This window comes from Suncus etruscus, chromosome 6, assembly GCF_024139225.1.
Source record: "Suncus etruscus isolate mSunEtr1 chromosome 6, mSunEtr1.pri.cur, whole genome shotgun sequence".
NCBI lineage: Eukaryota > Metazoa > Chordata > Mammalia > Eulipotyphla > Soricidae > Suncus > Suncus etruscus.
In genome coordinates, this window is record NC_064853.1 from 1,294,281 (window position 1) to 1,321,735 (window position 27,455).

General features: G+C 59.6%; 3 protein-coding genes across 6 annotated transcripts; 2 read left to right on the forward strand and 1 right to left on the reverse strand.

The window, feature by feature from the left end:
- The first annotated feature begins 3,406 nt into the window (after positions 1 to 3,406).
- Positions 3,407 to 9,704, forward strand: MIB2 (MIB E3 ubiquitin protein ligase 2). Its single transcript, XM_049775420.1, has 18 exons — positions 3,407 to 3,617; positions 4,302 to 4,565; positions 4,647 to 4,818; positions 5,083 to 5,189; positions 5,270 to 5,464; positions 5,551 to 5,693; positions 6,429 to 6,533; positions 6,604 to 6,766; positions 6,846 to 6,979; positions 7,093 to 7,241; positions 7,319 to 7,475; positions 7,559 to 7,719; positions 7,813 to 7,939; positions 8,028 to 8,243; positions 8,511 to 8,689; positions 8,942 to 9,117; positions 9,205 to 9,270; positions 9,355 to 9,704. Exons 2-18 carry the CDS (start codon positions 4,319 to 4,321, stop codon positions 9,591 to 9,593), a joined length of 2,736 nt encoding a protein of 911 aa, XP_049631377.1. The 5' UTR covers positions 3,407 to 3,617; positions 4,302 to 4,318; the 3' UTR covers positions 9,594 to 9,704.
- Positions 9,705 to 9,912: 208 nt separating this feature from the next.
- On the forward strand, positions 9,913 to 13,066 carry MMP23B (matrix metallopeptidase 23B). The gene is made up of 7 exons (XM_049775426.1): positions 9,913 to 10,744; positions 10,993 to 11,132; positions 11,199 to 11,338; positions 11,403 to 11,972; positions 12,074 to 12,184; positions 12,262 to 12,388; positions 12,473 to 13,066. Exons 1-7 carry the CDS (start codon positions 10,577 to 10,579, stop codon positions 12,645 to 12,647), a joined length of 1,431 nt encoding a protein of 476 aa, XP_049631383.1. The 5' UTR covers positions 9,913 to 10,576; the 3' UTR covers positions 12,648 to 13,066.
- Positions 12,886 to 26,851, reverse strand: LOC126011602 (cyclin-dependent kinase 11B). Of its 4 annotated transcripts, none has more exons than XM_049775425.1 (18): positions 26,733 to 26,851; positions 26,230 to 26,345; positions 24,729 to 24,826; positions 23,051 to 23,189; positions 17,503 to 17,639; positions 16,807 to 16,932; positions 16,547 to 16,642; positions 16,292 to 16,468; positions 16,123 to 16,188; positions 15,466 to 15,641; positions 15,074 to 15,164; positions 14,674 to 14,795; positions 14,491 to 14,596; positions 14,169 to 14,398; positions 13,982 to 14,098; positions 13,706 to 13,854; positions 13,437 to 13,626; positions 12,886 to 13,352 (listed from the first exon to the last, which is right to left on the reverse strand). In XM_049775425.1, the coding sequence occupies exons 1-18, from the start codon at positions 26,841 to 26,843 to the stop codon at positions 13,260 to 13,262; spliced, it is 2,340 nt and encodes a 779-aa protein (XP_049631382.1). In that variant the 5' UTR covers positions 26,844 to 26,851; the 3' UTR covers positions 12,886 to 13,259. The 4 variants fall into 4 exon arrangements, with proteins under 4 accessions (XP_049631382.1, XP_049631379.1, XP_049631381.1 ...); XM_049775422.1 differs by having other exon boundaries at positions 16,292 to 16,465; positions 24,699 to 24,826; XM_049775424.1 differs by having other exon boundaries at positions 16,123 to 16,185; positions 24,699 to 24,826.
- Between the last annotated feature and the right edge of the window lie 604 nt (positions 26,852 to 27,455).

The following is a 27,455-nucleotide window of genomic DNA, read 5'->3' on the forward strand; positions in this document are numbered from 1 at the left end:
CAGCCCTCCAGAACTCTTTCCCCCCTCGTCGGCCTAAAGGGGCACCAGCAGCTCTGTTGTCAGCTGTCACCAGGGAGTAGGGGAACTTGCAGCAACTGTTTCTTCATCCTGAAGCCTCCAAGCTGTTCATAATGCAGGAACCTAGTGCCTCAGACTCCTTGGGTGCAAGGCCTCACCACAGGACTCTGTGGAGGGGCCCCAAATTCCTTCCACTTTGTCCGCATGCAGTCCCTGGAACCCTAGGCTCTTATCCTTCCTCTCTGGGACAGACTCGTTTCCCTGCCCATTGGTACAGGGCACGTATGTCCACTGCCTATGGGGATGGAGTGGCATCATGTACCTCAAATGTGGGCTGAGGGATTGTGCCCCCAATTCCCATGATTGTGCTGCCTTCTTTGCCTTGCATGGGCTCATGTGTTGTTGTAGTTAGGGCCCTTCTTTATTTGTGTTTATTCCTTTTTTTTCTTTATTGGGTTTTTGGGTCACACTCAGAGGTTCTCAGGGGTTACTCCTGTCTCTGAGTTCAAAAGTCACTCCTGGCAGGCTCAGAGGACCATATGGGATGTTGAGATTCAAACCAGGGTCCATCCTGTGTTGGTTATGCGCAAGAAAAATGCAGAATGAAAACTACTCATATGTCACTCTGGCCCCCAATGGGGACCATATGGGATGCCAAGGATTGAACCTGCAACTTGCCTGCAAGGCAAGTATCCGACACACTGCACTATAGCTCTGGCCCCTATTTGTGTTTAAATTTTTTTTGTGTGTGTGTGGTTTTTGGGTCACACCCGGCAGTTCTCAGGGATTATTCCTGGCTCCCGGCTCAGAAATTGCTCCTGGCAGGCACGGGGGACCATGTGGAACGCTGGGATTCGAACGATGACCTCCTGCATGAAAGGCAAACGCCTTAACTCCATGCTATCTCTCCAGCCCCATTGTGTTTAATTTTTTAGGCCACACCCACAACTGGTGGTGTTCAGGGCTTATAGTGGATACACGCTTTTTTGGGGGAGGGCATCACCCGGCGATGCTCAGGGACTGAGATCAGAATCACCCCTGCAGGCTCGGGGGACCAAATGATATGCTGCAGATTGAACCTGGGTCAACTGTGTGCATGGCAAGTGCCCTACCCACTGTGTGTTATAGCTTGGCCTTTCTTTTATTTTTTATCATATATGGGCTCAATTGCTAAGCTCTAACCTACAAAAATCTTACTCTTGGGTTTTTACTGACTGTTATGTGTGAAATTTCACATTAGGTGCTGATTTTTTTTTTGGGGGGGTGCCACCACCGGCGGTGCTCAGGGGTTACTCCTGGCTGTCTGCTCAGAAATAGCTCCTGGCAGGCACGGGGGACCATATGGGACACCAGGATTCGAACCAACCACCTTAGGCTCTGGGTCGGCTGCTTGCAAGGCAAACGCTGCTATGCTATCTCTCGGGCCCAGGTGCTGAGTTTTGTTTTGGGGCCACACAGAGCAGTGTTCAGGTCTTGCTTACTCTTTTTTTTTTTTTTTTTTTTTTTGGGTCACACCCGGCAGCACTCAGGGGTTACTCCTGACTCTGTGCTCAGAAATTGCTCCTGGCAGGCACTGGGGACCATATGGGATGCCAGGATTCGAACCAACGCCAGTCCTGGGTCGGCCGCTTGCAAGGCAAACGCCCTACCGCTGTGCTCTCTCTGGCCCCTCTTGTTTGTCTTGATTTTGTTTTGGGGCCACCCCTGGCAGTGCTCAGGGGTTACTCCTGGCTCTGTGCTCAGACATTCCTGGCGGTGCTCGAGGACCATAAATGTTGGGGATCGAACCGGGTAAGCCAGGTGCAAGACAAACACCTTCCCACTCTGCAATGGCTCCCAGGGAGCACGCATTTGGGACCTGGACCCCCGGGGCTCCCATCTCCATCCCCATCCCCATCCCCATCCCCATCTCCGCGTGGGGCTGTTGTCAGGTGACGTGGATCCCCGCGCGCAGCCAATCGGGACGTGGCTGTGACGGAAGAAACACGCGTGGCCGCCCCCCGCGGGGCTCAGGTGCCAGGCTCGGTTGGGTCGCGGGGTCGCAAGGCCAGAGGGACCCCGAGCTCCGTGCACGGCCGCCGTGCTCACCGCGCGCGCCCAGCCCCGTCTCCACGGCGACCGGACGCGCCGCAACCCCGCAGCGCCACGTGGGCGACACGCACGCTGCAGGGGCGCGAGGGGCGCGGTGCGTGCGGAGCCGGGCGCTCGGAGGCGCCTTGGGGAGCGGTGACAGCCGTCGTCCGCGTCGCAGGCCGAGCTCGGGGCGCCCTGGGCGTCCGTCCCGCTGCTGTGCGGGGCGCGCGGCGCGGCCTTGGCGCCGCTGCAGGTGCCGTCGCAGCCGCCGTGGCCTCGAGTCACGCGCGGCGCGTCCGCCGCCCGCACCTCCGCCGGCCCCGGCCCCGCCGCGCCCCCTGCCGGCCGCCCGAGCCGTGCCGCCGCGGGGCCTCACGGGAGTCGTAGTCCGGGTCCCGCCCCCCGCCAGCGGCCCCGGCGCGCCGCGAACTACAACTCCCGGCAGGCGCCGCGCGGCCCGGCGCCCGGTGCGGGGGGCTTCGGCCAGGCTCTCCGGTGGGCTGGCGCGGCGCGGCGCGCGGGCGCGGGGATCGGCCGCCGCCGCCGAGCACCGGCGGGTGTGCTTCGGCCCTCGGAGCCCCGCGGCGCAGCGAGCGCGCGGGTCGGGCGCTCCCGGGCAAGTGGCGGCGCTGCGGGGACGCCGGGGCCCGGGTTGGTGGCGGCGCGGCGCGGCCCGGGCGGCTCCCGGGGACGGCGCGGGGGACGGCGCGGGGCGGGGCGGGCTCGCTGCGGCGCGGCGCGGCGGGGTCCGGTTCCAAGGTGGCGGGTGCCCGCGCGCCCTGCAGCCCGGCCCCGGCGCTGACAGGCCGCGGGGTGCGGGTGCGGGTGTGGGTTCGGGCGCGCGCGTGCGGGGCGCGGGTGCGGGCGAGCCGCAAGGTCGGGCCGGGCGGTCGCGCGGCCAGGCTCGCCGGACTCGGGGCTCCCAGACTCCTGGTGCGGGCCCCGATCGCCGGTGCGTGTGTCCCGCGGGTCCCCGCGGTCGGTGCGGTGCGGGGCCGAGCTGAGCGCCCGCACCGAAGCCCCCTCGGCCCCCTCCGGCCGGCCTGTTGCTCCGGGCGCAACAAGTAGCCGGTGCCACCTCGCGCCCATCTAAGCCGTGCCCCTTGCGGGTGCCCGAGCGCCTCCGTCCCCATCGGGGTGACGTCGGCGCTCTCCCCACAGGTGTCCCCCGCGGGGTCATGCCCTGGCCTTGGCCTGGCCCTCTGGGCCTCTGGCCACTGCGCCTGACTCACTCTTGGCCCAGCGCGTGCACAGCGTTCCTGACTGCAGCCTCCTCTGCCCCAGACGCTGCCGGGAGCCCTCTGGCCTTGGGCTGTCCCGTGGGCCGCGCCCCACCTCCCCTGCCTGGTCCCCGGGTCTGATGTGGGATTGAGCAGCCCTGGGCCCTCAGGAGGCCAACAGCCGTTCCCAACCGTCTTCCCCAGGTCCGCTGCCCGGCCGGCTGTGGGTCCTGGGTCGCAGATGTTCAGAGCCTGGCAGGAAAGCCCGGTGGTCGGTGCCCGCGCCCCTGGACTCTAACTCTCTAGGTAGGGGTCCTCCTGGGAGGGTGGCGGGGCAGACGTCAGTAGCTGTGCCCGGGTCTCCTGTGGCCCAGTGAGGATGAGATGACAGGAGGCTCCGTCCTCATTGTCCTTGCAGTGCGCCTGGGTCACTTGAAGCAGCCCTCTGGAGAATTTTGGGGACACAGTGCAAGGCCGTGGGGTCCTGCTGCTTTCCTCTTCAGGGTCCACATGCAGAAAGTCCTTGCCAAGTCCACTAGACTGGGTGGTCTAGCGAGACACCGCACACCCCGCGGGACTGGCCTGACGCCCCATAATGCACTGACAGCAGTAGTTTGAACCCCTCCATGTTTTATTTTTTGGTTTTTCGGCCACACCCGGTGATGCCCAGGGGTTACTCCTGGCTCTGCACTCAGAAATCGCTCCTGGCTTGGGGGACCATATGGGACTCTGGGGGATTGTCTTGGGTCAGCCGCGTGCAAGGCCAATGCCCTACTGCCGCGTCACCTCTCTGGCCCCTCGCCCCTCCATTTTGAACTGACCCGGAGTCCTGCTCCTTGGGGCCAGCGCTTATCACCAGCTGGGTTCCCCGTGACAGGTGTCAGGATCCTGGGTCACGTCGAGGTGTTTCCACTGAGTGCCGGTGAGAGGTGATGGGGTTCCCCCGCTGCTGGCCCCACCCATGTACCTGAGGGTATACGTTACCCACAGGCCCGTCCTTACCCACCATGGACCCAGACCCCCAGGCAGGCGTGCAGGTGGGCATGCGCGTGGTCCGAGGCGTGGACTGGATGTGGGGCCAGCAGGACGGCGGCGAGGGGCTCGTGGGCACGGTGGTGGAGCTCGGCCGCCATGGGAGCCCGTCCACTCCGGACCGCACGGTGGTGGTGCAGTGGGACCACGGCATCCGCACCAACTACCGCGCTGGTTACCAGGGCGCGCATGACCTGCTGCTCTACGACAACGCCCAGATCGGTGCGTGCCGGTGCGGGCCTGCGTGTATGTGCGCTGCGTGTGCGTGCCCGTGTGTGCCGCCCTGACCCCTGCCATCTCCAGGCGTGCGTCACCCGAACATCATCTGTGACTGCTGCAAGAAGCACGGGCTTCGGGGCATGCGCTGGAAGTGCCGCGTGTGCTTCGACTACGACTTGTGCACCCAATGCTACATGCACAGCAAGCACGACCTGGCCCACGCCTTCGAGCGCTACGAGACGGCCCACTCTCGCCCGTGAGTCCTGAGAGGTGCCTGGGCACCCTTGGCGTGGTCTTCGCCACCCCACGTCTGCATGCTCTGCAGAGCCGCCCTGCTCTGGGGTTTCCCTGGTCTCCTCCCCACCTGCAGTCAACTTCTAGACCCTGTCCTCTGGCCTGAAGGGGAGCCGCCTGCTCTGGTGGGGAGACTTAGGGGCACCTGGCTCCTGGAGGGTGGATCCTGCAGCCTCAGAGTTTGCAAGAAGTGCTCCCCAGCCCAGACTTCTCCCCTCTCTTCCAGGGTGCCGCTGAGCCCCCGGCAGGGCCTCCCGAGGACCCAGCTGAGGGGCATCTTTCAGGGCGCAAAGGTGGTGCGGGGCCCTGACTGGGAGTGGGGCTCCCAGGACGGTGAGTGAGGGTGGGGTGGACGCGGGAATGGTGAGGCCTGTGGCCCCCGGCTCAGCCCCACGGGGCCGCTGTCTCCCTAGGTGGGGAGGGGAAGCCAGGCCGAGTGGTGGACATCCGGGGCTGGGACGTGGAGACGGGGCGGAGCGTGGCCAGCGTCACCTGGGCGGACGGCACCACCAACGTGTACCGCGTGGGCCACAAGGGCAAGGTGGACCTGAAGTGCCTGGTCGTGGCGCCTGGCGGCTTCTACTACAAGGAGCACCTTCCCCGGCTAGGTGAGCACCCAGGAGGCCTCAGCAGTGACACCAGCTTGGCCTGGAGTGGGTGCCCCGAGCATGTCCTGCTGCGTGTCCCCACCCAGGCAAACCAGCGGAGCTGCAGCGCAGGGTGAGTGTGGACGGGCAGCCCCTCCAGCACGGGGACAAGGGCAAGTGCACGCTGGACTCGGACACCCTGCGAGACCTGCAGGAAGGCCACGGTGGGTGGAACCCCAGGATGGCGGAGGTGAGCTGTCCATGCCGAGCCCAGCCTCCATCCTCACCCTTGGGCCCTGGCCAGTGTGTGGGACAGATCCCAGGGACGGCACATGCGTGAATAGACAGCCGCCTGACCTTTCACCCTGGGGTACCTCCATGGTGTGTGTGGGGCTGGGCTGAGCTCAGTCTCTACTCATTTACTGCCCTGCCCCAAGGAAAAGGGTTTTTAGTGTGAAGGGACCTGGGAAGGCTGGACTGGAGTGCCCAGGAGACTGGCTACATGTCCTCTGTGGGCCCAGGGCAGTGGGGGTGTGTCCTGAGAGTTGGGGTAGGGCTGCAGGAGGAGGGAGGGCTGTCCTGGAGGGCCACAGGCCTGAAGCATCCTGGGTGGGTGGGGCACAGGTGCCAGCAGGGAGTGCCCCATCCACGCTGCCAACCCTGCATAAGGTCCACCCCATGCAGCAAGCCCCACCCACCCAGCTAACTGGACTTAAGGTCAACCTGTCTAGCAAACCCCGCCCACCCGCACATGGCCACGCCCGTTCCCCACCTTCCCTAAGCTCCACCCACCCACCTTCCCGTTACCTTGTTACCTTGGCAGCCCTGGCTGGCCCAATGTGGCCACCTGCCTGCCCTTTCCACCTGATTGGGGTCCTTGATCCTTGTCTGGCCTGACCCACTCGTGCCCCAGGGAGGGAAGGGGCTGGGGTGCTCGCCACCCGCTTACTCAGGACCGCCCCTGCCCTCCTCTTCTCTCGCTCAGCGCCACTCCTTCTGGGTGGGCGACGTGGTGCGGGTCATCGACGACCTGGACACAGTGAAGCGGCTGCAGGCCGGGCACGGAGAGTGGACTGACGACATGGCCCCCGTAAGTGCACCCACTCTGCCTCCTCGCTGCGCCCTGGGCCCGCCCGTGACCCCCGCTGTTCTTTCTGCAGGCCCTGGGCCGCGTCGGTCGAGTGCTCAAGGTGTTCGGAGATGGCAACCTGCAGGTGACTGTTGGCGGTCAGCTGTGGACCTTCAGCCCCTCCTGCCTGGTGGCCTACCGCCCCCAGGAGGACGCCAACTTGGATGTGGCCGAGCGCGCCAGGGAGAACAAAAGTGCGGGCAGATCACTGTTTGTCAAGGGTGGGGGAATGCACCAGGATGCCTCTCAACCCCCACCTGTCGCTGCCCCCAGGTTCACTGGGGGTTGCCCTGGAAAAGCTCCGGGCCCAGAAGAGTGATACGGAGCGTCCCGGGAGGCTGGTGGTGGAGGCGGCGTTGGGCGACATGGCCAGAGCTCTGGACATGCTGCGGAGACACCCAGAACAGGCAGACTGGGCCTGGGGAACCTGGCTGCTGCCCTCTCCCCAGCCCCATCTCCCTTCATCCCCGCCCCTGCAGAGGTGACCAGGGGCGAGGCGCTGACCTGGGCCTCCCCACAGGTGGACACCAAGAACCAGGGCAGGACGGCCCTGCAGGTGGCTGCCTACTTGGGTCAGCTGGAGCTGGTGCGGCTGCTGCTCCAGGCTCGCGCCGGTGTGGACGTCCGGGACGAGGAGGGCCACACCGCCCTGCACTACGCGGCCCTGGGGTGAGGCCCAGGGCAGGACAGTGGGGAGTACCTCAGGGTCTGGTGCCTCCTACAGCACCTCTGCCCCTCTCTGCCAGGAACCAGCCTGAGGCCGCACGGGTGCTGCTGAGCGCAGGCTGCCAGCCTGACGTCATCAGTGGCACCCGCAGCGCCCCGCTGCACCTGGCCGTGCAGCGGGGCTTCCTGGAGGTGGTGCGGGTCCTGTGTGAGCACGGCTGCGACGTCAACCTGCCCGTGAGTGCGGTGCCCCTGCCCGGGCCCTGGGACCTGGTGGCCGTCATCACTCACGCCCAGTGACCATGACCAACTGCCGGCAGGACGCCCATGCGGACACGCCCCTGCACTGTGCCATCTCGGCGGGCGCTGGTGCCAGCGGCATCGTGGAGGTCCTCACGGAGGTGCCCACCACTGACGTCATGGCCACCAACAGCCAAGGCTTCACCCTGCTGCACCTCGCGGCCCTCAAGGGCCACACGCTGTGAGTGGGGGCAGATGCGTGGTGGCTGCGCCGCCCCCCCCCCCCCCGCCTTGGCTGCTCCATCCCCAGACGCAACCCTTGCTGCCTCTGCAGAGCCGTTCGGAGGATCCTGGCACGGGCACGGCAGCTGGTAGACGCCAAGAAGGATGATGGCTTCGCTGCGCTGCACCTGGCGGCCCTCAACAACCACTGCGAGGTGGCCCAGATCCTCATCCGAGAGGTGCGGGACAGGCCAGGGCAAGGGCCAGCGGCTGGGGCCCCGCACCACCAGCCAGGGCCTGTGCTGAGCCTGTGCCCCTGACCCCCAGGGCCGCTGCGATGTGAACGTCCGCAACCGAAAGCTGCAGACGCCGCTGCATTTGGCAGTGCAGCAGGCCCACGTGGGGTTGGTGCCCTTGCTGGCGGCCGCCGGGTGCAGCGTCAACGCGGAGGACGAGGACGGGGACACGGCCCTGCACGTGGCCTTGCAGCGTCACCAGCTGCTGCCCCTGACAGCTGGTGGGGCAGTGCCACTGCTGTCCAGGGTGAGGAAGTGTGAGCCTGGGTGTGGATAGAACAGTAGCTAGTATGGCGAGCAGATGCGCTGCTGTGACAGGACTTGGGTCTGTGGGCAGGAGGCCTCTTGGGGTTCGCACCAGAGCTGGGTGCAGTGTGCGGGGTGTGGGGTGGGGGGGAATGTCACAGTTGTGCTGGATGCCAAGGGGGTTGCCCTGCCCTGTCCTGCCTGGCTATGCAACATTTTCCCACCAGCCCCCTGAATCCATCCATCCTGACTTTTCTCCCGCGCCCAGCTCCAGGCCTCCGGCCTCCCGAGCAGCACCGAGCTGTCGGTGGGCATAGCGCTGGCCTGCTTCTTGGCTCTGGAGGGCGCCGACGTGAGCTACACCAACCACCGTGGCCGCAGCCCCCTGGACCTGGCCACTGATGGCCGCACGCGCAAAGCCCTGCAGGGCTGTGCCCAGCGCTTCAGGTGAGCTCCGCGAGGGAGCGGTGCTCGGGTCCCCCCCAGCCCAGACGATGCCTAGCCTGTGGGGGGGCCTTTGCAATCCCCCTTTCGTTGTCCCATTGCGGGCCGGAGAGATAGCGTGCAACCGATTTAGGACAGACGGTGGTGGTTCGAATCCCGACATCCTACATGGTCCCCTGAGCCTGCCAGGAGTAACCCCTGAGCGCCGCCGGGTGTGACGCCAAAAAAACCAAAAACATCGTCTTCCCTTTGCAGGGAGCGGCAGACCGGTGGGGGGCCCGTGGCCCCAGGCCCCAGGATCACCCCCAACACCATGACCAACCTGCACGTGGCTGCCGCGTCGGGCCCCGAGGCCGCCGAGTGCCTGGTGTGTTCCGAATTGGCCCTGCTGGTGCTCTTTTCGCCCTGCCAGCACCGCACGGTGTGCGAGGGTGAGTGTTGGGGCAGGTTGCGGGGCGGGGGGGCAGTCCTGGAGACCCCCAGTCGCCGCCCAACGCGCGCTGCCCGCCTCCCCGCAGAGTGCGCGCGCAGGATGAAGAAATGCATCAGGTGCCAGGTGCCCATCGCCAAGAAGCTGCGCCCAGGTGGGTGCGGGTGGCGGTGGGGTCCCCGGCCCCGGCCTGGCCCGGCCTGGTCTGACTCCTCCCGGCCCGCCTGCCCGCCCGCAGACGGCTCCGAGGTGGCGGGCCCTGTGCCCCAGGCCGGGCCGCCTCGCGCGCTGGTGGAGGAGCTGCAGAGCCGCTACCGGCAGATGGAGGAGCGCATCACCTGCCCCATCTGCATCGACAGCCACATCCGCCTGGTGTTCCAGTGCGGACACGGTGCCTGTGCGCCCTGCGGGGCGGCGCTCAGCGCGTGTCCCATCTGCCGCCAGCCGGTGCGCGACCGCATCCAGATCTTCGTGTGAACCCGCCTGTCCGCCTGCCCCGAGCCGCCGCTTCCACTCCCGCCGCCGCCACCGCCGTCCCGCCCCGTCCCGTCCCGGCGCTTCTTGTGTTTTATAAAAAAGATTCTCGGACTTGGCGCCTGGTGCCTGCCTGGAGCGAGGCGGCGGGGCGGGCCGGGCCCGGGCGGGGCGGGGCGGGGCGGGGCTGGACGGGCCGGCAGCAGTCTCGATGGGACTAGGAGGGAGGAAGGGGAGCACTCCGGGACCTTGGTGCCTGTACCCACCCCAGGACGCGCGGCGTCCCGCTCTCGGTTCCCCAATCATCCCGGCACCCCAGCCGCGGGTGCGGTTCCCCCAGCCCCGGGCCCTGCACAGACCAGACGCGGCTCCGAGCCGGCGCTTTGCGAAGTTCCGTCCCGCCCAGCTTCCCGGACACCCCAAGCCCACCCTGCGCCCCCAGGCCCTTGAGATTTCGGTCCAAACCCTGCCCCTGTGCGCTTCCCTCCGTTCCACCTGCGGGCGGCAGGGTGGGGAACGGGGAACAGTCTCGGGCCCGCGCCGGCCCAGGTGCAGCCCCTTCCCCAGCTTCTTCTCTCGAGCGGACGCGCCACGTCCCCACTCGCCGTGTGGCCTCCCCCGCGGGCACCCAGGCTGCGCCCAGCAAGACGCGGCCTCCTCGGCTCGTAGTTGGCGTCCAGGGTCTATCGAAGCCCATTTAGGGGAAAGCCGCCAGTCCGCGCCTCCCCGGCCCCGGGGTCCCTCCCTCTCCGTCCCTCTTGCCAAAGGCCGGGCCGGGGCGTCCTTGGCTTCCCCAGAGGGCTCGGGGCAGCAGCGGGCCAGCTGGTTCGCTTCAGGGCGGTCGCCGCCCCCACCCCCCGGCAGGGCTGTAACCCGAGCCGGGCCGCCGCCACCTCCCCTCTGACTCCCTCGGCCGCCGCTCAGCCCCGTGCCGCGCAGTGCCGAGGCGGCCCCGACAGACAGCCCGCCGGCCCGCAGACGCCGCCATGGAGCTCGGGGCCTGTGCGCCCGCCGCCACCGCCGCGCCGGGGGCCCTGGGGCGGGGTGGCCATCGGCCGGCCTTGCTGGGCACTTTGTTGGGCACCTTGTGCCTGCTCCCCGGGCTCCTGCTGCTGGCCCGGCTGGGGTTGCCAGCCGCCCGGAGCGCGGTGCAGGTGAGGCCACGTCGGCGCGCCGTGGGTCCGAGGTGCCGGGGCACACCCGCCGCAGGGCAGGAGAGGGCCTGGGGACCGGCCGGTTGGGTCTGGGGGTTTGAGGGACCTTTTTCCTGGTGACCCCACGTTGAGAGGACCACGTCGAAACGGAGAACCAGAGAGCGCCCAGGGAAGGGGGCGGCTCGCCCGGCTCGCCCTGGAGACCGGCCGCCCGTGCCGCCGATCCACGGCTGTCGCTTCCCTCCAAGGGGGACGTGACTTCGCCGACCCCTGCCGGAGTCCCGGCCAGGCTGGGCCCGGGCCCGCTGCCCCCGCAGGCGCCCCGCAGACGCCGCTACACGCTGACGCCAGCCCGGCTGCGCTGGGACCGCTTCAACCTCACCTACAGGTGCGCGCGGGGTCCCGGGGAGCCGCTGCGGCCCGGCCGCCGCCCTAACGTGGCCCCGCACCCCAGGGTCCTGTCCTTCCCTCGGAACCTGCTGAGCCCCAGCGAGACGCGGCGGGGTCTGGCCGCAGCCTTCCGCATGTGGAGTGACGTGTCCCCCTTCAGTTTCCGCGAGGTGGCCCCGGAGCAGCCCAGTGACATCCGCATAGGTGGGCGCCGCCCCCGCCGCCCCCGCCCGCCCGCGGCCGCCCGCTCAGCCCTGTGCACCCGCAGGCTTCTACCCCGCCAACCACACCGACTGCCTGGCCTCGGCGCTGCACCACTGCTTCGACGGGCCCACGGGCGAGCTGGCGCACGCCTTCTTCCCCCCGCACGGCGGCATCCACTTTGACGACAGCGAGTACTGGATTCTGGGCCCCACGCGCTACAGCTGGAAGAAAGGTGACGGGGCGGCGCAGGCGGGCGGGGGCCTGGAGGCCGCGGGCCTGGGTCCCAGATGCCGCGTCCCGCTACAGCCCGCACCCTGGGGGAGGCGGGGCTGCATTCCTGGGGGCCGAGCTCAGCGCCTGGGCTGGGCCCAGTCGGGGCGCATTCTTATCTGCGCCCGGGGCGGCCCAGCAGCACAGCTGCCGGCGTGGGTGGGCGGGGGCGGCGCGGGCTCTGACCACGGCCCCGCAGGCGCGTGGCTCACCGACCTGGTGCACGTGGCGGCGCACGAGATCGGCCACGCGCTGGGCCTGATGCACTCGCTGCAGGGCCGCGCGCTCATGCACCTCAACGCCACGCTGCGCGGCTGGAAGGTGCTGTCGCAGGACGAGCTGTGGGGGCTGCACCGGCTGTATGGTGGGTGCCGGGCTGCGGGCCTGGGCGGGGCGGCGGGCGGCGGGCGGCAGGCCGACCGACCGACCGACCCGAGGCCCCACCGCGCTCCCTCCCTCCCGCAGGCTGCCTGGACCGCCTGTTCGTCTGCGCCTCCTGGGCCCGGAAGGGCTTCTGCCAAGGCCGCCAGAGGCTGATGAAGAGGCTCTGCCCCAGCAGCTGTGACTTCTGCTACGGTGAGCCTGAGCCCTCGCGCCCCTGCCCTGGCTCCCAGGCCTGGCCGTGGCACTAATGGCCTGCCCTGCCGGCGCAGAGTTCCCCTTCCCCACGGAGGCCACCACCCCGCCTCCTCCCAGGACCAAAACCAGGCTCGTGCCAGAGGGCAGAAACATGACCTTCCGCTGTGGCCAGAAGATCCTGCACAAGAAAGGCAAAGTGCAGTGAGTGGCCGGCCAGGCCCGCATGGGGTCGTGGGGTGGGCGGCCCGGGTCGGCCCGCTCGACTGAGCCGCCCTCTCCTCCCAGCTGGTACAAGGACCAGGAGCCCCTGGAGTTCTCCTACCCCGGCTACCTGGCGCTGGGAGAGGCACACCTGAGCATCATCGCCAACGCCATCACAGAAGGCACCTACACGTGCATGGTGCGCTGGCGCCGCCGAGTGCTCACCACCTACTCGTGGCGCGTACGCGTGCGTGACTGATAAAGCACTTTCGGCTCCATCTCGGCCCTTCTTGGGGGGCGCGCAGGGGGCCAGTGTGGCCGAGTCAGACCCCACACCTGGACTGACCAGGAGGCACAGAGAGGCAAGAACTCTTCCAGGCAGCTCCTGGGAAGTGGAATTCAGTGAGGCCAGATGCTCGGGACAGGGGGCCAGCACCGCACCCCTCAGCCCTCCCGAAGGCCAACAGGCCGTCCTGAAAGAACAGACCAGACCAGACTTTCCTCTGAGAAACTTTACTACATTTTGGAACACGACGAACTTATACAAAACCAGGTGGCCCTCTGGGCTCAGCTCTGGGCTCCGGGAAGGCCCGAAGTTCAGTCCATCAGGCCCTCTCTGGGCCTCTGGCGGGCCAGCCCGTCTCAGCTGAAAAAATACATCCTTTGCTTCCACACGGAGGAGATGTGGCTTAATTCTACACATTTACAGGCCCACAGGCAGTAAGAAAGAAATGTGAAAACCAAATCCCGCAGTCCAAGAGCTGCGCTGCTCCAGGCAGATGGCAGTGGCATGAAGTACCAGGCCACCCTCAGCGGCCCCAGGGCCTTGACTGGTGTGTGTAGAGCCTTGTGGGCTCTGGGCTGAAGAAGCTCAGAACTTGAGGCTGAAGCCAGGGCCGGCGGCTGAGGCCCCCTGGTTGGTGGTGGTGAGGTGGAATCCCGTCTCCTTCAGGTCATCTTCCCCCTGGAAGGTACAAGTGCTGTGAGGCCCCTACTGGGCCCTCTCCCTCAGGGCACAGAGGCGACCCCAACCCGGTAGCCTCCTCACCAGCTGGCTGTAGCCCAGACCGCCCTCTGGGGGCCGAGGGCTGGTGCCCCGCTTGACCCGCTGCTGCTCACTCTTGGCAGGCCATGTGGGGAACATGGAGGGGTCGATGGGGAGGGGGGTCTCTCGGAAATACTCATGTTTGAGTCCGTCCTCTGCACTGACCCTCCGTCCAGGGAAGTAGGTCAGGAACCTGTGAGAACAAGGTGGGTGAGGCGCCCCCTTGTGGGGAGAGGGGGCCTTGCCAGGCAGGGCAGGGCCAGGCCACCTACTTGTTCATGAGGTCGAAGCCCTGGTCTGAGAGCAGAGCCCCGAAGCGCTTGCGCAGGTTGTTGTAGGGGTACTCGGTGAAGCTCATCTTCTTGACTGCAGGAAGGTCGTTGTAGCCCGGCCAGATCTTCTCACTGGGGGTCCCCAGGTCCTAACAGAGAGACACCTCAAAACACCCACACCCTGCAGGAAAGCCCGGCAGACACCCAGTGAGAAGGGTTCATTTCTGAGGGTTCGGAAGAACATGGCCCCCACCCTCCGATCACACCCACCCCCACCTTAAAGACTTTGTTGATCTGGTCAATATCCGACTTCCCGGGGAACAGTGGCTTCTGAGTGAGGAGCTCCCCGAAGATGCAGCCCACTGACCACATGTCCACGGCAGTGGAGTACTCCTGGAAGGTCAGAGATAGGCTCAGGTGGGCAATGCTTGCCTCCGCCCCCACCCCTGCAGCAGGTACTCACCTTGGCACCTAGCAGTAGCTCTGGGGCACGGTACCACAGGGTCACGACGACTGGGGTGTAGGCCTTCAGAGGAGAGCCATACTCTCGAGCCAGCCCAAAGTCGCCCACCTTGAGGATGCCAGCGTGGCTCAGGAGTAGGTTGGACGTCTTGAGGTCTCGGTGTAGGATCCAGTTATCGTGCAGGTGTTTGACCCCACGCAGCAGCTGGATCATCAGTGTCTTCACCTCTCCTGGACAGCAGAGCAGAAACATGCTTAACACAGGTGGACCCCACCGCCTTCCCAGTGGGCGCCCCAGCACTGACCCTGTGGGGAACCCCTACCTGGCAGGAAAGGCTGCTTCATGGTTTCCATCAGGCTCTTGAGGTCGTGCTCCACATAGTTCATAACGATGTAGATCTTGTCCATGTTGCTGCCCACCACGATCTCCTAGGAGACAGCACAGGCCAGTGTACTGCAGCCACAGGTGTTCCCCACTCCCCCAAGCCCCCCTCGAGACGCCTTACTCTGACAGTGACGATATTGGGGTGCTGGGCTTTAAGGATGGTGTTGATCTCCCTGAGTGAGGTGATGGGGAAGCCCTCCTTTTCCTTCTCCATCTTCAGTCGCTTCAGAGCCACAATCTCATCTGGAAGATGAGGTACCCTTGCTTGCGGACCCTGACCCCCATGATGTGCCCTCCTTTGTCCTCCAACAGCTCTAATCTGGTGTGCATCAGGAAGCGAAGCCTCAGCTCATGCTCCCTGACAAATGTGGTCCTGAGTGACATCATGGCACACCGGAGGGCCTGTGAACCTCTGTCCCCACAGCACCCCCAGGGACCCTAGAGCTGATTCTCAATACAGGTGTCTGCCTGGGCTACATAGGCTACTGTAGCAGTAAGAGCTGGTTGCCACCCCGGCCCACCTGTCTTCTTGTCCTTGGCTCTGTACACCACCCCGTAGGTGCCCTCCTCGATCCTGTTCAGGCACTGGAACTCCTCCACGCTCCGACAGCCCTGTGAAAGCAGTGGTGAGCAGGGTCTGACTGTGGGAACTCCTTCAGCCAAGTGCCAAGGACACAGGGTGGAGCACCCTCTCCCATCTGCTGCAGCAGGGGCCCTTCCCAAGTTCCCCCTTGCACCTTGAATTTCCAATACCAGTCTATGGCGCTGAGGGTATGCTAGGGACCATGACACAGTTTGGGGTTCAAAGTGGGGAGCCTGGTAGGCTTCCTGCCAGCAGAAAGCTCGACAGGAGGCCAGACTTCCAGGCCCTGGACACCCACTGGGCCTGGCCCCTGCACTCTACCAGGCTTACCTGCAAGGCAGGTAGGTATTTGGGCAGCTCCTGTTTGAGCTCAATGGGTGACAGGGCAGGGGAGTCAGGCACAAAGTCCCCTTCCGTTAAGGCGCTGCTCTGTGGGGTGCCCTCTCCCGCTTCTTCTTCTCCTTCCTCGCTCTCCCCAGAATCACGATCAAATCTCGACTCTGGAACTGCAAAGTGACAACATATAAAGAGCCACAAGCAGGAATGTCAATGGGGACATGGTGCACAAAGAGGACACACAAGGAGGTCTTGGGGAAGACCAGCAGGGTAATGAACACTCAGAGCTCCCAAGGAGCGTGCCTGGGGTTAGGGCGCAGGCACCTCCTTCTTAGCTGGGTCCTTAGGATAGGACCCCAGGAAGTGCTTCTTGGTCTCCCGTGGGGCCTAGATTGGGGGGGTGCCTGAGGCACAAGGCTGAGTGGTACTCTGAGAACAACAACATGGACACCACATTGTCCTGCTCACAGCTCTAAAATGACCACACAGGACAGGGGTAGTATGGCTTAGTATGCGGCCAGCCAGGTTCTGGCACCGCTACAAGTGACAGCTGTATGTGGCTGAACACCATATTTCTCTGCAAACAAAGATTAAAACCTGCCACAGTGCTCAAAACCCCAAAAGAGAGGAAGCAGAATAAGGTGCTCTTACCAACTAAGATGTGGTTTTCATTCTCTCGCTCTTCCTCCTCGCTCATCTCCTCTTCACTCACTTCTTCTATAAAAGAAAGGTGAGGGCTGTAGACTGAATGTACACCATACAGCTGAATCTCGGGCTTCAGGTGGTTTCGTGGCTCCGGACCCAGTGCCTATGCCCTTACCAGCTGACTGCCCAGAGGCATCCTCCGAGTTGCTGCCAGTCTCTTCCTCCTCCTCTTCTTCCTCTTCCTCTTCTTCTTCTTCCTCCTCTTCCGATTCTTCACTGCTGCTCCCTTCCTCCTCCTCTTCCTCTTCCTCCTCCTCCTCTTCTTCCTCTTCTGATCCAGAACCGGACTCTGCTTCAGGAAGAAGAGTGAGGCATGACCGTGTGGCACCCTGCTGCACGATGGCTGGTGCCCCAGCCCAGCGAACACTACCTGAAGAGGATTCCGCTGAGCTGGTTTTCCGCTCGCTGTCGCTGATGTCCTGTAAGTCAGAGAGCAGGTCTTTCTCCTCCATTTTCTCTTCTTTCACTTAGGAAGAAACATGACATCAAAGGGACAAATGGGCAAGGCCACATAGCAGTGCTGAGACCCACCTTCCACTCAGCCCATGTTCTGAGCAAGAATGGGATGTGCCAGTCTCCCCAGACTAGGCACCAGCAGACACAGGCCCAACAGGCACTTCCTGGTCTCACCTGGCTTTCGGCTGTCTCCCAGCTCAAACCTCTCTCGAGGCGGCCGCAGAGGGCTGCGACTCCAGTGGCTTGCTTTTCCCTTCTCGCCATAGTCCTCCCTCATGGTGCGGTGATGAGCAGAAACGGCTGCAATGAGACATGACAGGAGACGCTGCTATCAGCGGGGCATCCCTCAGCTCCAGAGACTGAGAACAGGGCCTGAAGCAGATGTGCCTGTAATGTAGGTTCCTGCTGACAGCAATGGTGTGAAGGGGCAGGAGGCCCAAAGAGAGAACCGTTTCTACCCAGAGCTATGGGCAAACCGAGAACTTGGATGGCATATTCAGGCTAGGATTCCTAAACCTTCAGTCACAACCCCTTTCCACCCAGAAAATGCTCACAGGTGAACACGGTCACAAACACCTCGGGTGCGTTTAGGCGGTGCTGGGAGCCAACCCAGAGCCTGCAATGGGAGAAGCCAATGTTCTGCTACTGAACCTAGCCCAAGCCCATAGCTGGCTTGTTAACTGTTATTGTTGCCAATGCTTCAAGGCCCATGTGTAAGCAGCTGGGATCTCAGACCGTTGGTTTGCAACCACCACGTGGGCCAAGCACTGGGTCCTACAGTGGAAAGCCACAGACTTCAAAGAGAAGAGGCAGAGTCCCAGTGGCAGGAGGGCCTGGCCTCAGACGGGCACTTGCCCACTAGCTGGTTACCTTCCCTCCGGGCCTCACGCTCCTTGCGCCGCTCCTCTGCCCTCCGCTCCCGCTCCTTCTGCTCCCGCTGCTCCTTCTGCTGTTCCCGCAGCTTCCGCTCCCGCTCCCTTTTCCTCTCTAACTGCTCAAGGCGGTCCCTGCAATAAGCACATGCCAGCCATTTCCCAGCTGTCTCTTTCCCCTCCGGTGTCCTAGGAGTCAGGTTACAAACTCAGTCAGTCATTCAACACAAGCCCTGGAGCCCTGCTCTGCCACTGCTCGCTGAATCTTGGGCAGGTAAATCCTTAGGCCATGCCACAGCTATCTGAGAATGTAGGCACTCAAGGGAACAGGAAGGCAGTGAAGGGCTGGTCTAGAACTTTAGTGAAACAGATGTGACTGACTACTCCATCAGGTGGCCAACAAAGGGGAAGTGAGTAGACACTGTGAAGGCCCATGTTCAGTGACAGACACTGTGAAGGCCCATGTTCAGAATGACTGCCAGATAGAACTTAGTGAAACTGAGCTTTGTTTCTACAGGGACTATACAGACGAGTATACAAGCGAATACAGGAGTATTTGCCACACATATGGCCTACACACACTTGATACCTGACACCACATAGGCTCTCCCAAGCCCTTTCAGGAGTGATCTGAGTGTAGAACTGCATGTGGGTCAAAATTCCCCAAAAGTTCCATGAGCCCCTGCCTTTGTGTGAGGTTCTAAACTCAAGGGCAGGGAATAGTGGATTCCTGTTGTAGGAGTAGAGTTTATAATCTCAGAGCCACTGATTCTTTTTTCTTTTTTTGGGGTCACACCCGGCAGTGCTCAGGGGTTATTCCTGGCTCTGCGCTCAGAAATTGCTCCTGGCAGGCTTGGGGGACCTTATGGGATGTCAAGATTCTAACCACCATCAGTTCTGGATCAGCTGCATGCAAGGCAAATGTTCTACCACTGTGCTATCTCTCTGGCCCCACTGATCTGTTTTCTAAACTTTCTCTAATACTATTTTTTTTGTTTGTTTGTTTTGTCTTTGTTTTTGGGCCACACCTGGTGTTGCTCAGGGGTTACTCCTGGCTGTCTGCTCAGAAATAGCTCCTGGTAGGCATGGGGGACCATATGGGATTCAAACCAACCACCTTAGGTCCTGGATTGGCTGCTTGCAAGGCTAACACCACTGTGCTATCTCTCCGGCCCCATGTTTTTTTTGCTTGGGATGCTACCAGGGATCAAATCTGGGCCTCTTGTATTCAAAGTCTTGTGTTGAGCCCTTTGAGTTAGGGTTCCATATTGACAGCCTCCTCAGAGACTGTCAGGAATGATTCCTATAAGGAGTAAGTCCTGTGTACAACCAGGTATGGTCTAGTTAGTACAACAACAAAAAGGAAGAAAAAAGGGCCCACATGTCAGAGAAAGTCTAGCACAGCAGGTATGACCTAAATACAACATTGCGTGTAGCCCCTAAACAAAGCCTGTAGCAGCACCAGGTGTGGCCTGAACCAGCACGAATCCACCCACCCTCTGCAGAAATCTGAGTCTTGTAGAAGGTATCGAGTTGACCATGCCCTTTTCTCTTCCCTTTCCTTTGGTGGCTGTGATAATATGGGTCATCTGGACATGGGCCTCGCATGGTTAGTGCCAGAATGACAGAGGCAGGGCTGGGAACAACTCATGACAGCTACGAGGAACCGTTCTAGGGAATGGAATTTAAAGTGGTCCACATATGCAGGGTGAGCTCCCTACCAGTTAAGTCCCAGCCCACAGCCTGGGAGTCATTCTTCTTTGATAGTCTTCTTTTTTTTTTTTTTTTTTTTTTTTTGGGCCACACCCGGTAACGCTCAGGGGTTACTCCTGGCTATGTGCTCAGAAGTTGCTCCTGGCTTGGGGGACCATATGGGACACCGGGGGATCGAACCACAGTCCCGTCCAAGGCTAGCACAGGCAAGGCAGGCACCTTACCTTTAGCGCCACCGCCTGACCCCTTTGATAGTCTTCTTATTTGGGATACTGAAACTATTTTATGTGTAATTATGGATCATGGATGTAACCAGACTTACAGTACTTTCTAAGTTTTTTGCGAAAGGTACCGTATCTGGTCTTCAGATGTTCCTGATTCATCACAATTTTTATTTTTTGTTTTCCCATTGTTTCTGGGCCACACCCAATAGTGCTCAGGACTTACTCCTGGCTCTCCACTTAGGGATCACTCCTGGCATTGTAAGGGGTATTGGGGATAGAACCCAGTTCCAGCTCTCATTACAAACTTTATTTTATTTATTTATTGTTGTTTTGACTCTTCAGATGATGTTATGTGGTTACTCCTGAAACTACACTCAGAAATTACTCCTGGGGCCAGAGAGATAGCACAGCAGTAAGGCGTTTGCCTTAGACGCAGAAGGATGGTGGCTCAAATCCCGGCATCCCATATGGTCCTCCGAGCCTGCCACGAGCTTAGAGCCAGGAGCAATCCCTGAACGCAGCCAGGTTCTAGGGAACAAAAGAAAGATCCTGAACTGGATCTCCAGCACTCCATGATCCCAGCCCCACTAGGATAACTGAGTGCAGAATGAGGAGTAAGCACTGAACATAACCCTGTATGTATAACCCCCAAAACAAGCAAACAAAAACCACATAAGGTCAATCAAGTACTGCCAGGAGTGATCTCTAAGTACAGAACCATGAGACACCCCTGAGCATGAACAGGTGTGGGTCTAAAATAAAAGAACAGGGGCTGGAGAGATAGTGAAGTGGTAGGGCGTTTGCCTTGTACACAGCAGATCCAGGACAGATGATGGTTGGAATCCCGGCCTCCCATATGGTCCCCTGAGCCTGCCAGGAGTGATTTTTGAGCACAGAGCTAGGAGTAACCCCTGAGCACCGCCGAGTGTGACCTATAAACAACAACAACAAAGAAAACTCAACCAAACAAAAAAAAAAAAAGAAAGAAAGAAAAGGACAGAGGCTGGAGGTATAGCACAGTGGGTAGAAGGCTTTTGCCTTTTAAGTAGCCAACGTGGGTTTGATCCCCAGCATTCCATGTTTTCTTAAGTCTGCCAGGAGTATTTTCTCAGCACACAGTCAAGAGTAACTCCTGAGCACCATCAGGTGTGGTTCCAAACCAAAAGACAACCAAAACCCAAAAAATGAATAAACAAACAAATAAAAACTACAAAATTATACATGTAAGCTGGAGAGAAATATAGAGCAGTGCTTACCTTGCCTGGGGTCAACCATAATTCAATTGCTGGTACTGCCTATGGTCCCGAGCACTGCTAGGGGATGGCCCAATCCCTCCCTCAGCCTATGTTTAAAATAACATATTTAGGGGCTGAGCAATAGTATAGTAGTTAAGTCACTTGCCTTGTACTGGCCAACTTGGGTTCAATCTCCACCACTCCATACTCCATTACTCCAAACCCCGTCAGAGTAATCTGAGTTCAGAGCTAGGAGTGATCCCAGGTGTGTCCCCCAACAATAGCAACACCAGCAAAGTCTGGCCACTCCTGCTTCTTCAGAAGCTTGGCTGATCAGGTGGATAGGGTAGCAGCAGTCTTGAGACGGAACCTTAGTGCATGGCTTTCTGAGTTCTTCTCGCCCTGCACTTTCTGCACTTTGACCCTTTCAGCATTGCCAGCCCTTCAGCTTCTCCCTGCCCTGTAGGTAGCATCTACCAATCTGGAAATATCCCTGATGAGCTGTGGTGGTAGGAGTCACTGCTGACACATTGGGCCAAGGTGAGCAGAGCAGGGGCTAGAGAGATGCTTTCTATAAGCACCTGCTTCCACATTGCTCCAGGCCTTAGGCATTGCCTGGTTTGTTTTTGCCATGCTAGGTTGAAATTCCAGATCTTACACAGCGAGGCTGGCACTCTCAGCATGTGACTAGCAAGGGACTCTACCACATCCTTGGCTCTTTCCCTTTGTTTTATGATTGAAAAGTCAGTTTCTGCTGTGACCTAAAGGACCTAAGCTATTATATATAATCCCTTAGTCTTCTCACTCAAACCACCTAGATGGAACACTGGAGAGATGTATTGGGGTTAAGGCGTTTGCCTTGCACAGGGCTGCTCTGGTTAGATTCCCCCCAGCACTGACAGGGGTTGCTCCTCCAGAACTAGTCCTTGGGCACCCCAGGGTGTGGCCCTCTCCAAAAAAACGAGTCTACAACAATCTGGACTGACTTTCTGAGAAGGTCCAGAACACAGGCACACTTCACCTACCTCCTGCAGGGCAGCCCATTTATCTTTCCTGCCACCAGCTACCAGGCCTAGAAGATCACTAGCTAGTTCATTCTTTTTCCCTGTTGTCTGTCCCAGACCTCACTACACACTGCTTCAGTCCCATCAAACCCTGGGTCTCCAGCAGGTCCCCACACACGCACATACTTCCTTTTTATATCTCCCAACCAATCTACATCTGATTTTATCTTTTTCTTTAAGTTAAGGCACCGTGATTTACAAAATTATTCAGTTGAGTTTTAGGTATACAATGTTCCAGAACCATTCCCACCTTCAGTGTCACCTTATGTCTACCAGTTTCCCCAGGTTCCTATTGCCCCACATCCCCCAATATCTTCAAGAAACTTACTTCGGGGGACCCAAAAAATAGGACAGCAGGCAAGGCACTGGCCTTACATGCAGCCAACTTGAGTTTGTCCCAGCACCAGAGATGGTCCCCTGAGCACTGCGAGAAGCACCCCAGAATGCAGAGCCAAGAGTAAACCCAGAGCATGGAAAGTTGATCATTCTATGCCTCCTTCACTTCCTTCCAGAAAATTCTCCCAGGGAGCACCACCTAATATTGACTGTGGCATGACATCCAGATATCCTTTTGTATTTAATTTATCTGATGCGGGGCAAGTTCTTATTTGTTGCCAAAATGCTCAGGGCCAGAAGAGAGAACAGTGGGGAGACATTTGCCTTGTAAACAGCCAGCTTGGGTTTGATCCCTGAGCACAGAGTGAAGAATTCATCTGGAAGCTCCACCAGGCTTGGCCCTCCACAGCCCCTCCACCAGCCAAAAACAATCAGTTCTTTCACTGTTCCTAGAGATATCAAACTTCCTAATGCTTCAACTGAGTTGCAGTGCCAAGACCACTCACCTCTCTCCCAGAATGCTCTCATCTATCATAAAGAATTCTCACCTTTTCTAATCACCTCTTCCAGAATGCTATCATCTCTCCTTCACTTCTCCCAAAATGCTCTCTTATCATTTCCACTCACCTCTCTTCCAGAAGGTTCTTATCATCTCCACTCCCCTCATCCAGAATGCACACATCTCCAATCACCTCTCCAAGAATGCTCTCATTATTTTCCACTCACCTCTTTCGAAATGCTCTCATCATCTCCTCTCATTTCTCTGACAATGGTCTCATCTCCCACCACCTCTCTCTAGAAATACTCTCACCATCACCCATTCACCTCTTCCAGAATGCCCTCGATAGCTCCTGCTCACCTCTGTCCTGGAAGCCTCTCTTCATTTCCCACTCACCTCTTCCCGTCTCCTGAAATGCTCTCTCCCCATACCTGCTCACCTCTAACTCTCAAGTGCTCTACCATCTTCTGCTCACCTCTCTCTCCTGGAATGCTCTCTCGCCATCTCCCGCCTCTTCTGTCTTTCCCATTCTCGGCGGGCTTTGTCCTGTTCTTCTCGATGCCGCTTCCGACGTTCATGTTCTCTTTCCTTTTCTTTCACTCTAGCGTGCTTGCCTAGAGAAAAATGATGATTGTCACACAAACAAATGTAGCTCCAAAGAACTTAACAAAAAACTACACAATGAGACATTTAACAACTAAGATATTCCGACTCAAATTTAAAACAAAACAAAAAGGCCTCTGCAATAATACAAAGAAACGCAGTTACCACAGTAATGAAATGACTTTTTCTTTACTATTCTGTAACAAATCATGGACACTGTATTAGTTTCCTAATTTAATATGAAGTTCTGACAGAATTCTAGCTCCTGTAAAAACCCATGTTTTTTTTGGGGGGGAGGGTTCAGAACTATAGTACAGCACATAAGGTGCTTGCCTTGAAGTCAGCTGACCTGGGTTCGATCCCTGAATCCCATTATTGTTCCCAGATCACTGCCAGGAGTTAATTCCTGAGTGAGAGCTAGGAATCCCAAGCACGCTAGGTGTGCCCTCCCACACATCAAAACAAAAATTATTATTGATCAGACTTTTTTCTGGGGGAGGGGGCACACCAGAATTGCTCAGGGTTACTCCTGGCTCTGCACTCGAAAATTACTCCTGGGGCCGGGCGGTGGCGCTCGAGGTAAGGTGCCTGCCTTACCTGCGCTAGCCTAGGAGACGGACCGCGGTTCGATCCCCCGGCGTCCCATATGGTCCCCCAAGCCAGGAGCGACTTCTGAGCGCATAGCCAGGAGTAACCCCTGAGCGTCACCGGGTGTGGCCCAAAAACCAAAAAAAAAAAAAAAAAAAAAAGAAAATTACTCCTGGAGGTTCTAGGAGCACTATACAAGATACTGGGGATCAAACCTGGTTCAGCCTCGAGCAAGGCAAGCGCTCTACCCACTGTATTACTGCTCAAGTCTCAATAAAAAACTTATTGAACTCTACCAAATAGCTTTTTGTTTCCAAATAAAGCAGTTTAACATCAAAGGGCATTTTCCCCCTACACTTACAATCTTATGTTAGAGGGCCAGAGAAAAAGTACAGTGGGTAGAGTGTTTACCCTGAATATGCATACCCTGGGTTCAATCTCAAGCATCTCATAGTCCCAAGTCTGCCAGGAGTGACTCGTCAAGGCAGAGAAATAAACCCTGAGTACTGCCAGATGTGGCCCCAAACCAAAATAAAGAAAAAATTTTATGTTAAAATAAAGTATCCCGGGCCCGGAGAGATAGCACAGCGGCGTTTGCCTTGCAAGCAGCCGATCCAGGACCAAAGGTGGTTGGTTTGAATCCCGGTGTCCCACATGGTCCCCCGTGCCTGCCAGGAGCTATTTCTGAGCAGACAGCCAGGAGTAACCCCTGAGCACTGCCGGGTGTGGTCCAAAAACCAAAATAAATAAATAAATAAAGTATCCCAAAACAAAGAGAAAAAAAAAGAGGACACATGAAATAACTTCAGAATAATTGACAATAAATTTATATGCTTTGTAACTGATAGTTAGCAGTGGACTATGCAGAGGACAGATTACAAAACAACAAAATAAACTTATATATGATTCAAAAGAAAACAAATGCTCTATACCCCCTTCTGCTGAATGACTACGATGCCTACGTTTCTCTTTTCTCTTTTCATCTTTCCTGTGATGAGCCTTTTCTTTTCGAGACATTTGCTGGGGTGGTTTGATAGCCAAAGAATCATCTTCCTCTCCTCTGAAATGGTACAAGACATCATACAGTGCTTATAAAAGTCATATGAGCAGTTTTAGGTACTAGCCTGCTTCTCTAATCAACTTCAGAAAACCTGTTAACTCTGAGGTTATAACCTAAACTGCAATTATAGTTTCAGCTGAAAAGGGTGACATGGAGCGCTCTAAGGCTGGGAACAGCACAAAGGATTGGGGTGTATGCTCTGCAGAAGATACAGGCACAACCACAACCCCTCCGGGAGTAGACCCTCAGCAGTCTTAGTGGTGGCTCATTCAACAAAAGAGGAAGGCTAGAGATAGCACAGTGGATCTGGAGTTCATGCCTTGCCTATGGCTGACCCGGGTTTGATCCCTGACATCCCATAGGTTTCCCAAGCCTGCCAGGAGTGATTTCTGAGCACAAAGGCCAGAGCAATCCGAGTGCTGCCATGTGTGGCCCAAAAACAAACAAATGAAAAAGAAAGTAGCTTGGGATGAGGGACAAATTACTTTGATTATGCTTAGGTTTAATGGGCATGTAAATACATATCAAGCTGCATGCTTAAATGTACAGTTTATTATTTCCAGTTGTGTCTCTGTAGAGCTGTTTTCCTTAAAAATGTAAGAATCCAGGGGCCGGAGAGATAGCATGGAGGTAAGGCGTTTGCCTTTCATGCAGGAGGTCATCGGTTCGAATCCCGGCGTCCCATATGGTCCCCGTGCCTGCCAGGAGCAATTTCTGAGCCTGGAGCCAGGAGTAACCCCTGAGCACTGCCGGGTGTGACCCGAAAACCACACACACACACAAAAGTAAGAATCCAACGAGTGGGAGAGCAAATGATTTGCATAGAGGCCCATGCTTGATCCTTGACACTGCTAGTGGGCCCTGCCAGAGCATAGAGCCATCGACGCGGGTGGGCGGGGCAGCACCCGAGTACCACCAGTTCTAAGCCTAGGATGACGAACGTAGGGCTGAAGCGGTAGCACACACAGACACACGGTGGTTACGGTTTTTGCCTTGCATGCAGCCGACCCAGGTTGGGTCCTCATCATCCCATAAGCCTCCACTGCCCAGCACAACCAGGAGTAACCCCTGCCCTCAAGAGAACAGTAAGAAGAAAAAAAAAGAACAAGCCAAAGAAAGTTCTACCACGCAAAGCCATCTTCACCATTCTCTGAGGACACGAACACGGTCTTCAAGTGACTCAGTGTCCGAAGTCAAGAGGAGCTCAGTCCCTATGCCTCCCCAACAAGCTATTTCTTTCCTTAATCACCCCCACCTGGAAAATCCAGGTGGGATGACAGGCAAAATCAATATTACAACACTATCCACATGGCGCGCGCCAAGGCTACCGCTCGCTTCGAGTCTCACTCTGGACCGACGACCTCCAGGCGTTTGGCACCGGCGTGAAGCCTCGGCGCACTCACCGGTCCTCCGTGGAGTCCTCGCGCCGGTAGGGCGAGTTCCGGATGGTGATCTCCATGCGGTGCTCCCTCAGCTCCCCCTCCTCCAGGGAATCCCGCTTGGAGTCCCGGTCATCGGCCTGCGGGGGTGAGAGCGGGTCTGGGTCCCTGTGGAGACCGGCCTGGCCTGTCCAGTCCGCGGGGGACGGAGAGACGGCCAGGCGGCCAGCGTGTGCGTGCGTGCGTCCGTGTGTGTGTGTGTGTGTGTGTGTGTGTGTGTTTATCTGTGTGTGTGCGCGCGCTCAGGAAGGAGGCAGGACGTGTTTGCGTGTGTGGTCATCGGCCTGCGGGGATGAGAAAGGGCTTAGGGCCCCTGTGGGGCGGTGTGTGTGCGCGCGCGCGCATGTATGTGTTTGTGTGTCTCAGGAGGGAGCGAGCATTCGCGCCCAGAGGCCGCACGGCGAGGCCGGACCAGACCCGGGCGCTGGCCAGGGCCGGTGGGTGCGGGGCCCGGGCCGGCCACTCACGTTCTTCAGGCGCTTGACCTCGGCCTTCTCCTCCTGCTCCTTGCGGCGCTTCTTCTCCTGCAGAATCTCATCTAACGTCTTCACTTTCCAGGAGTCCTTTTCATCACCCATTGGGGTCGCCCCGCTGCGAGAGGCGCGCGCGTCAGGGCGCCGACAGGGCCCTCCCGCCCCCCGACGGCCCCGGGAGCCCCGAGGGCCGGCCGCGGGGGCCTGGCCTGGAACGCGCCGGCCGCCACTCACTCACTCACTCACTCACTCACTCACTCACTCACTCACTCATTCACCCACTCACGCACTCACCCCTGCGCCGCCGCCGTCGCCGCCGCCGCCACCGTCGCCGTCGGACCGGAGCCTGAGGAGAAACCGCGGCCGGCGCGCGCCACGAGCGTCACTTCCGGCTCGACGCGCGCGGATGACGCAGGGGCGCCCGGCGCCAGCCTCGCGCAGCCGCTCTGGGTCTCCGCGCGCGAGGCGGGCCCGAGATCACGGCGGGGGCGGGGCCTGGCGGGGAGGGCCTGCGGCAGGAGGGGCTCCTCGAGGCTGAGGAGACGGGGCGGGGAGAGGCAGAGGGGACGGACCCGGATGCGAGATGGAGGCGAGCGGAGGATGAGGGGGGGGAACCTGTCGGCGCCGGAAGTGGAGGGAGACTGAGGGATCTGAGGCGAGTCTCGGGCGGCGATTGGTGGAGCCCGAGGGGGCGGGGCGGGCACGAGAACCGAGTGG

Excerpts from the sequence above, each read along its gene's own strand:
- LOC126011602 (XM_049775421.1), bottom strand. The coding sequence starts at position 26,843 with ATGGGTGATGAAAAGGACTCCTGGAAAGTGAAGACGTTAGATGAGATT. Across the intron at positions 16,643-16,806 it reads GGGAGACAGCCGAAAGCCAG|TGAAAGAAGAGAAAATGGAG; the intron begins GTGAGACCAGGA and ends TTTCTTCCTAAG. Across the intron at positions 14,597-14,673 it reads CCAATATCGTCACTGTCAGA|GAGATCGTGGTGGGCAGCAA; the intron begins GTAAGGCGTCTC and ends GCTGTCTCCTAG.
- MIB2 (XM_049775420.1), top strand. The coding sequence starts at position 4,319 with ATGGACCCAGACCCCCAGGCAGGCGTGCAGGTGGGCATGCGCGTGGTC. Across the intron at positions 6,767-6,845 it reads GCGCGCCAGGGAGAACAAAA|GTTCACTGGGGGTTGCCCTG; the intron begins GTGCGGGCAGAT and ends CGCTGCCCCCAG. Across the intron at positions 7,940-8,027 it reads CCCAGATCCTCATCCGAGAG|GGCCGCTGCGATGTGAACGT; the intron begins GTGCGGGACAGG and ends CCTGACCCCCAG.
- MMP23B (XM_049775426.1), top strand. The coding sequence starts at position 10,577 with ATGGAGCTCGGGGCCTGTGCGCCCGCCGCCACCGCCGCGCCGGGGGCC. Across the intron at positions 10,745-10,992 it reads CCGCCCGGAGCGCGGTGCAG|GGGGACGTGACTTCGCCGAC; the intron begins GTGAGGCCACGT and ends CTTCCCTCCAAG. Across the intron at positions 12,389-12,472 it reads CACAAGAAAGGCAAAGTGCA|CTGGTACAAGGACCAGGAGC; the intron begins GTGAGTGGCCGG and ends CTCTCCTCCCAG.